At 34.4% G+C, this 9,905-nt stretch overlaps 1 protein-coding gene across 1 annotated transcript; it reads right to left on the reverse strand.

Annotated features, from left to right (window-relative positions):
- Positions 1-2,166: 2,166 nt before the first annotated feature.
- Positions 2,167-9,452, reverse strand: LOC25495631 (zinc transporter 5). The gene is made up of 11 exons (XM_024785369.2): positions 9,225-9,452; positions 7,248-7,440; positions 7,052-7,137; positions 6,486-6,570; positions 5,598-5,676; positions 5,127-5,257; positions 4,941-5,027; positions 4,678-4,790; positions 3,941-4,071; positions 3,703-3,816; positions 2,167-2,610 (listed from the first exon to the last, which is right to left on the reverse strand). The coding sequence occupies exons 1-10, from the start codon at positions 9,278-9,280 to the stop codon at positions 3,704-3,706; spliced, it is 1,074 nt and encodes a 357-aa protein (XP_024641137.1). The 5' UTR covers positions 9,281-9,452; the 3' UTR covers positions 2,167-2,610; position 3,703.
- Between the last annotated feature and the right edge of the window lie 453 nt (positions 9,453-9,905).

Raw genomic sequence — 9,905 nt, forward strand, 5'->3', positions numbered from 1 at the left:
AATGGAGCGAAGGGGGGAGTAGGCAGGCGTGGTGGCAAGGGTAGGAGACGTCGTGCTGATGGCAAGTGAACATCTAAGGTGAACGATCATGCGTCACAGTACGAGCCCCAACACGAACATCATCAGATGGAGGATGGGGAGCAGGTGGAGATGGAGCTAGAGCAGCTAGAAGATAATCCTGGTTGGCCACATGACTTGTATGTGCTGACCATGTATCATGTTCACGTGACGAGGAAAATGTCTAATGGTTACATAAGATGGTTTTATACCATTTCACATCCACACATCATAGCTCTGGAAGAGGAAGCTCATATCCCAAAGCCAACTGAACAGGAGGCCTTTTATGAGATTGTTGCTGAGCAGGAGGGAGATAATGAGTATCTAAAACTGATCGTAAGATCGGTCTGTATCAGATATCATTCTTATTTGTCATGGACATAGGTGCGGTGGATAGCGGGAATGCTGAATGGGAGATTTATTAAGTAGTTCTGCAGGAGGTTCATGGAGGACGGATTTATCGTCGTAGGCGTGGTAGGGTCCTATGGCCACCTAGTAGTTTTTATGGTGTTGTAGTATTTTGAACAAATTTGATGTTTTTAATTTTATGTTCGAATATTTGGTTGTAACCTACGGATAATTTGTGTTTAATTCGTACAATCTATGTTTAATTTGTGTTGTTTCTTATCGTTTCCATTAATAATTTTTTTTTTAATTTCACGATTGCATATTTATATCAAGGACTTACAATCTGTATGTATCAGACAAAAACAGTGAGTCTGTTTCTGTTCTGATACCGTTTGGATTGTATAATCCGAAATATGTGTTTTTTACACCATAGTTTGTCTCTTTTGGGGTGTTTGACAATTTTCAGATTATATAAGCCGAATTTTTTCAAAGGGTTTCAAATTATAGTTTATGAATCATACGTTTTACTGAGACCGACACATACATCAACAGGGTGATTTGTCTTCAAACAATTTTTAACCTTTTCGAATTATATATACCAAATAGTTGTTCGAATTATATGATCCTGGGGGAGTAGGGCGTACGAGAAAACCATAGGTTGGGAGAAATAATAGTTAGTTATTTTAATAGGTAATGGGTCTAAAAGTTTATAATTTGTTGAATGAAAGTCAAGTTAGATCCTTACAGCTAAGGAGTACACCTCCTATATAACGCTCAACGCTCATAAACATGTAAACAAGTCCAATTGGTGCTTGAACTTGTCACTAATAACTGGCTTGGTCAACATAGCTTTAAATGGCTTGATCCTTATAGCAGTTGAATTCCCTGAAGTGTGAGCTTTTTCAAGTAATAGTTGATCAGATGCAAGTAACTCTCTGGTCTTGTGAAACTTCACATCAATTTGTTTGGTCCTAGGACAATACATCTAATTGTTTTCCAATTAAATGGCACTATAACCATCACAATGTAACCAAACTCCACCTTGTGACACACTCTCCTTGTCTCTCTTATTTGTCTATATATGAGCTACACTCAACACAAATCCACCTCAATAATTGGTTGACACGAGGCATTTGTGCTCACTAGAAAGTCCATATTTCTACCTCGTCTTCTTTTGTTTTGGCACATTACAATAGGAGGTGAGGTTGGTATGTGCTCTTTGAGTGGACATTGTACCTTTTTCGGTTTCTCTTTCAAAACTTCTAGAAACTATTTCGTCAAAAGTTCGTTGGTGAAGTAATCTACCTCGGTCTCAGACATTTTTAAGAGACCTTTTATAGTCTCGTGTTTTGGTTGTGTCGACTATCCGTTAGTGGAGCGAAGTTGGTGAAGTAATCTACCTCTATCTCAGTCATTTTTAAGAGACCTTTTATAGTCTCGTGTTTTGGTTGTGGCAATTTCATGCATGACTATATATCCAACTTATCTCTTTCGAAGTTCATCCGGTGTCTATGTAGACCTCATGAAGCCTGCATACTCCAAAAATGAAGACATATCCGTATTGGATATCGATACTCCACAAATACTCGTGAATACTTACCCATGAAGTATCAGAATTCATTTTTAAAACATATTTTACCAGTCGGATACTTCACAAATATACACATATACTTATGAGATATTTCACGGATGCATATTTTACAAAGTATATCCAGCATTATTAATGCTAAATGTAAATAATAGAAACAAAAAGGAAAGAAAGGAAACAAAAACCAACTGTTTGGCATTCAATATTTTCATTAAAATGTGTAGTCAGCTTATATGAAGATTTAAAGAACTACTACCAGGATCATGATGAATATTGATGTTTTCTTTTTTGAACAGATAATTTCTTCTAAACTACACAAGGAACTGCTAGATTAAGTGATTAACTAATGATCCTGTACAAGACAAAATAATGAACTTTGTAGGCTAAAAGTGGAGTTCAACCTCCCTAAACTTCAGATCAATCGGCGAGAATTTCTGTTGATAACAATTTTGCAACTGGAAGTCCGCGGAAGTGGTCGACAATACATCATTGCCGTGGATAACAGTGTTTTTGCAGTTAGTAGTGCACAAAATGAAACTGCCGGTGACCAAAGTGTAACTCATGATATAGCAACGGGTTTATGTGTCGATAGTTTCCATTTGATGCTTCCAAACACCCTGCCAAAAAGTAGACAAACAAACTTGAGACTCCTTCAGATACAACAATCCGGTATTAGTAACATATCCACGTTCTCTAAACATTGGGTGTCACCAAATTAGTCCTCCATATATTTTTGCTAGCAAATTATCGGGTTAATACTCAATTTTGGGTCCTGAAATGGTAGGGCTATATCAACCAAGTCCCCTATATTACCAATATTTCAAAATGATCCCTGAAATTGCAAAATGTTAATTAGATTTGTCCCCCCGTTAGTATTTGCAGGAACTATAACGACACTATGTTGGTAATTTCGGGGAGGTATTTGAAACTAAGTGAATAATGTCAGAGATACATTTGATAACATAGAGACGAACCTGATTAATATTTTACAATTATAGGGATCATTTTGGAATATTGATAATCTAAGAGATTAAGTTGACACAGTCCTACAATTTTAGGGACCAAATTGAGTATTTACTCCCAAATTGTCCAATTAAAGTGTCACCATAATAGTTTTCCTAAATACTTTTTTTCGCAAAAATTGCCCCTAGAAAAAACAATTGTCACCATTCACCAAATTAGTGTAAAGGAGATACATGATAACTAGGAATATCTTTAGACGATGATATGGTGATATTGTTATCTTCAAAATGCACTCACTAGACCACGAAAATATTTATCGAAATAATGTGACGACACCCTAATCAACAGAGAACCAAATTATGACCGAGTTTATTCAAGCCCCTGTATAAAATAAAGCTAGTTATGATCCTAACATCTATCATTATAAGGGTGAATTTTGTCTGCGTAATGATTTCTAATTTTCATTTTTCTCTGGACACTGGTTTTCATCAATGCAATTGAAAGACCATTTATATCATATAATTTTATGAAAAATCACTTATTTTACGAATAATCACTTAAAGGAAATTTGGCGACTAGTGGACTCTCTATCATGTAAAATAAAATAGGAAAAAAGGAAGCAATCAACTGAACAAAATTTTCCTATCCTGCTAAATCATTAAACAGAAGCTCAGGGTAGAATTGCAAAGATACACAAAAACAAAGTAAAGAAATATTTCACAATGAGAAGTTGAGGAAATATGTACTTCAAGTAGGTAGTGATGACATCTGGATTTGATTATCGAATTCTCCATTCGATAAATCTGAATTTCGAACAGAATCTTTTCTATTCCGCTCTAATGCAGTTGCTTGATATATCCCTACATAATTCCATTGCAAAGAACATTTAACATTAATTAATTATTAAAAGTTAAAACAAACAAAAAAAGCTGAAAAAAATGCATATTGAAATATAAATTTGAATATCTAATATTCAGAACATACCTAAACCTAATATTAAGCTGCAAATCACGAAGCCTGCAAGAGAAAAATCCATCTTGTACACAATCTCCATGACGATGATGCATGCACTAGCCGCCATCAAATGCCTTGGTGAGGAGAAAACCATGTGCAATCTACAACGAAAAGTACAAGTTTCAGTATCTTCAGAACCAAAATGTGTTTTGAATCACCACGCTCATGCATTATCTTATCTTACACAATTCAGAACTTCAAAATACAATTCGAATTTTCCATATCAAATCTGAATTTAAATTTAACCTTATTATAACCAAACATCTTTCATACATTGCATAAAGTCATACAAATAGTTTGACAGGGAATAATTTCACCAAAACCAAAAATTGAAGCCAATTTTCCAATAAGAATGAAGAGAATGTTGCTGCTAGAATGCAACTAGTAATAAATATGATATGGAACCTCGTCCAATAATCTAACGAGCATAAGAAGCCTAGTGTTAACAACTGCGGATTGCAGAAAATACCGGTTTGTTCAAATTCTGCTATGTAACATTGGTAAACCGCTACTATAGCCACAATTTGACAAATTTTGTACTAAATATCGTACCGTGGAACGATAGAGGTTTGTCCAAATTTTGCTGCACTAGTGTTCTAAAACCGCTATTTAACAATTATGAAGCCTAATAGCCAAAATGCAAAAAACAACTTTCTTTTACTCACGTAACAATTACATATGGGCATGGCAATGCTATCATGACATACCTCTCCTCTGCAATACTATCAGCATAGAATATCACAATATTTCCAAATAGGATAGTACTAGAAAAAGCCCAAGCTGAGAATGGCAATTTCCCATTGCTTTCAGAAGGTGATCCCTGAAGGAGTCAAACGAGGGAGACGAAGAGGATTACATAAATTGTCATACATCAATCAAGCCAAAACCACAAGACAATTAAATATTCCATAATCAGATAACCCTGTCTTAATTTAGACGTAAAATGGAAAACAAAGGTCATGGAACTCACTATGATCACATCCCACATGGCAATGGGAAACATAAAGCACGTTGCAGAAGCAATAGTTAAAGCATGGAGTCGCCTTTTAAGTTGATTCTGAAAACAAAAGACGTTCCGGTTTAGATATAAGGGCGCACATAAAGCACATGAGACCAAAGAGAAAATACTAATTACAGATTACATGAATGTTACTACCTTGATTGAAACTCGCCTTGCAATCACTCTCCTAAGTGCTGATAGGATACCAGCAATGATAGGAATTAACATTTGCTTCAAGCCCAAAACATGTTCTGTCTGAGCCTCGGTTTCATCTCTATCTTCCCGTGGTATATTCTAGTTAAGTTTACAACATTTTTGGAAAAGATAAAAAAGATGAAAGACTACACAAACAACAAAGGAATACGTAGAGAAAACAATTAAAAGATACTTTAGCAGTAAAATTAGTCAATTTAAGCAGAGTTTTAACAACCGAACAGGGCATGTCAACCAATTGAACCTTGAACCAGACTTATATTCCGGTTATTTTGGCTTTCCATTCGTGGTTTCGTCTAATTTCGAGTGGCTTAAGATGGTTGAACCATGAAGCAGAGGACTTGTCGGATTGATGTCTGGTTTGATTTTTTAAACATTGAATTTACGAAAGAAAATAACACTGAGTAAGGATATAGAACGGAAAATATGTCGCCGTTGCCCATCCTTCAGATAGCAGGTAAAATGATGCACACATGGCAATTAGGCCACCTATCTGGTTCAAAAATAAGAAAGTACACATCAGATTAGAAAAGATCCTAAACTTCTTTCAAACACATCAATCGCAACAAGAGGGAACATGACATCATTGATATATCATAGTACATAATCTGGACATGAACTTTATCTGTTCATTTTTCATCAAAGAATATTAAATAATTTTATGCATAATTTTTTAAACAAACATAGTATAATCTATTAGAGAGAAAACTAGGGGACGGTGAAGATCCTCAAAAACAGCCAAGACTAAGGTCATCTTTGGATAAACGACTTATATAAGCGCTTATAATATAAGGGCTTATTATATAAGTGCTTATGTATAAGCTATTTCTACAACTAAAGATAAAAAAAATCCAACTCTTTACATATAAGCTATAAGGTATTTTAATAAGCTACCCTGGAGAGCTTATGAAAATAAGTTGAAAATAGCTTATGGACAAGTCATAAGTTGTTTCCGTAAGCTCTGCTGAACACTCTCACAAGTGCTTATGCGACTAGATAAGCTCAAATAAGTCAAACCAAACAAATATAATAAGAAACATGAATAAACTAAAAAAACAATATAATTGGATTACCCTAAAGAGAGGATAAAGAAAAACAAAATCTTCATAAGGCATATGCTAAAACAATTCAGGAAAAAGTTACAACTTCTGAAAATATTTGTCGGTAAAAATAAAGAAAGGAGAAAAATTTGTAGAAAAACCTAACATTTGGAGGTTAGGTATCTAATTCAATTGGAGTATACAGTTTCATGGTATCATTTATATAGTACAATCAATTTAAGGGAGTATATGAAATTATTACCTTTTTCCACAGATTGCTTCGCCTCCCGTACAATACTCCAGACAGTACTCCAAGGACGGCACCAGAATACTCACCCAATATCGCTCTGAATTAATAATAAAAACAAAAACTGCAATGAGTTTATATACAAATTAAAAAATAATTACTCATCCAATCAAGAACCAGTCAATAAATATAAACATGATCAAGAAATAGCTATATAATGTGGTGGACGACATCAATGATTCAATTGGAGTATGAAAAACTGGAAATTTGTGTTCTACATGACTGAACATCAGCCACAATGTCGTATTACTCAAAATCAATTACATAGTTAGACTAGAGTTTGTCTTGATAGCGAGTTTATCTACTAGCATACGCACTGGTGAGACTACTTGGAAGAGCTTATGGAAAAAGCTTGTCAAATGTCTATAAGCTCTCCAGGATAGTTTATGAAAATAGTTTATAGCTTATATGATAAACACTTATGCAACAGCAATTAATTAAGTTGTTAATCCAAACAGACTTTCAGAACTTGACACATTTAAGTTAGCAACTGAAATTTTCTTTGAGGAAACAAAACCAACCTAACTGGTCCACATGATTTCAGTCCCTTTCCCCACAAGACGAGATATAGTGCTGTTATAAAACCGTTTATTATAGAAGGCACGACCTGAAGAAAACAAAATTGGTATTAGTTGAGGAATATGCGTATCATGTTCAAATTTACGTAGAATCTAACACTTCTTCCATAGTATTCTCTGAAGTAGAAATTAAGTTTACCTGTGTGTTGGAAAGTGGTCTTCCCTTCCAAGGCTTTTGCAAAATCAAAAATAGGATAGCTGCAGGAGCTAGACAAGCAAAAAGAAAAAGAACAACCGAAGCTCCGGTCTGTGATAAGTAACGAAACATGGAGTATATTGACCATATCCTCAAGAAATTTGCGGCAACATGAATTATCTGCAACGGTGTATGTCTATAAAGAGAAGTGAAAAAATATAATCAGAACAACAAGAACAAACCAAGTCATAACTTCAAATACACAATCCCAGAATCCCTCATCTACAAATGTATCATAATCCAGGTAATGAATCACTAATCATTATGGTATAGTAGAACGTCAAGAAACTGAAATACTCATACATAATAATCACTAAAAGCATAGCAAATACAAAGTACACAGAAAACACAAAATTCATTCAATATTTTATATTTTAAAGTTACCGAAAGCATTTACAACAACAACCAAGCCTAATCCCACTACATAGGCTCGGCTACATGGATCAACCAACGCCATAATGTTATGTCATATATAATATCTATATTTAACTCATTAATCTATAGGTCTTTCTTAATAATTCTTCAAGGTCTTTCTTAATAGTTTTCTAGGTCTTCCTCTGCCTCTAGCGGTTTGATTACCATCTATCTGTTGTACTCTCCTTACTATATAATCTACAAGTCTTCTCTCCCCATGCCCAAACCACCTAATCCGAGTTTCCACCATATTTTTTATGATAGGAGTTACCCAACTCTCTCTAATGTTTTCGTTCCAAATCCTATCTCGTCTAGTCTTACCACACATCCAAAGCAACATTAGCATCTCTGCTACAATTAATTTAAAAAATAAATAAATTAGTTGAAAGCATTTAATACAGTGAAATGAATGTTCTTTAATGTCATAAGCAGATGATAGATTGAATTTCAATAGTTAAGAAAACTACTACTCTTATAATACCTTCAAATTGCCCTACTGAACAAATCGATAATAGCTATGAAAACTGACACAAACACATACACTGAACACGACACTAACACGTGCACTGAACATGACACTCACACGCAGAAAGTGGAAATGATTGAATATCTGAATGTAAATGTGGCAGTGTCGGACCGGTGTCCAACACAACTAGAATTTAATCCAAAGTGTCAGCGATACATAGGATAATAGACATCATGAGTAAATATTACTGGAAATTACTAATAAAAAAAGTTAAACAGTGGCAGCAACCCAGTTCTTAAACAACTGAATAATATCGATTTCAGCTTAAAGCATGGCACATTTCAAATGATAGATCGAATCTCAATACTTAAGAAGACTACTTTTTTTAGACAACCACGTTATAGATAATAAGTATCCCACTTCATTAAGCAGTGACTAATCTACTACTCGGGCCCTGTTGGGCACACAAGGTGAGTTCTCACTTCCCAAGAGGGTTTTCTCCATTCGCAAGAGTCAGGGAATAAACCCGTCCACTAGGACCAACCAAGTGTTGGTCAGAAGGTTACTACTATTATATTACCAGACAATATGAAGCACTGATACGGACACAAACGCCAACACCTCTAATAATTTGAAAAAATCACATAATTAAGTGTAATTATATGTGTTGGTGTCGTGGGACACGCCTTATGCGAGGAGTGTCTGCTTTATTGTCACAATAAGCATGAACATTGCTTGAAATTATGATTTAAAAAAATGAAACAGTAGCATCAACTAAACCATAAGGAATTCAGCTTAAAGCATTGTCCATTTCAATGCACCTTACCATACTCAATATTGAAACAAACAAAACAAAGATACACCTTCAGAATATTACAACCAAAACCACTCAGATCTTTCAAAATCAAAACTTCAAAAGAAAGAAAAAAAAAATCATTTTTTCCTTCAATTTGAACCAATACCCAAAAGTAAGCAATACCCAGAATTTATAATAGCTAAATTCATCAAAAAAGGTGAAAAAATATAATTTATTTGTTTACCTGAAATGATGAGGAGGAGAACCTCGATCATCCGACAAGTGATTAGGAGACATCATTGTTGGAATGAAAAGAACCAAAGTGAGACAAAAACAGTGAAGAGTGTGTTATTTTCCAAATCAAAACAAGTAATTGTTGTTCAAATAAAAAAAATCCATTGTCGATTTCTTCATGTTTCTCACAATTTACACAAGAAGAAGAAAAAAAGGTTCTTGTCTTGTTTTTTTTTTCTTTCTTTTTTCAGTTGAATTTGTTTTTCGGTTCTTTGTTAGTGGGCCCCCACCAATTGAAAACAAAAATTGGATCTCAATACATAACCTTCTTATTTGTTAACCACACACCCATTTTGCCTAAAGTGTTTTAATGTGTTAAAATTTCAGTTCTTCGGGTAAGAGGACATGATTCAGGGTTTGATTCAAAAGATAAATAAAGTGTGATCAAGAGTTATTTCATTTGAAATCAAACTCAAATTCTCATAAACGATTCCGCTAAGGGGGATTTTTGAATTGCACAAACTACCCTTATGGTAGTTTAAACACTCTTACTTAAATGTGCAATGGACAGGTTTGGTTCGATTTTGATAAGTGAAAAACTAAATTGCTACAAAAATAGTTGATTTGATTGGGTATTTATAATATTTTGTCATGAAATTGCAAGTAAACGGATGAAAAATGGGTTGGTTTA

Source organism: Medicago truncatula, chromosome 6 (genome assembly GCF_003473485.1).
Source record: "Medicago truncatula cultivar Jemalong A17 chromosome 6, MtrunA17r5.0-ANR, whole genome shotgun sequence".
In the NCBI taxonomy this organism is placed as follows: Eukaryota; Viridiplantae; Streptophyta; class Magnoliopsida; order Fabales; family Fabaceae; genus Medicago; species Medicago truncatula.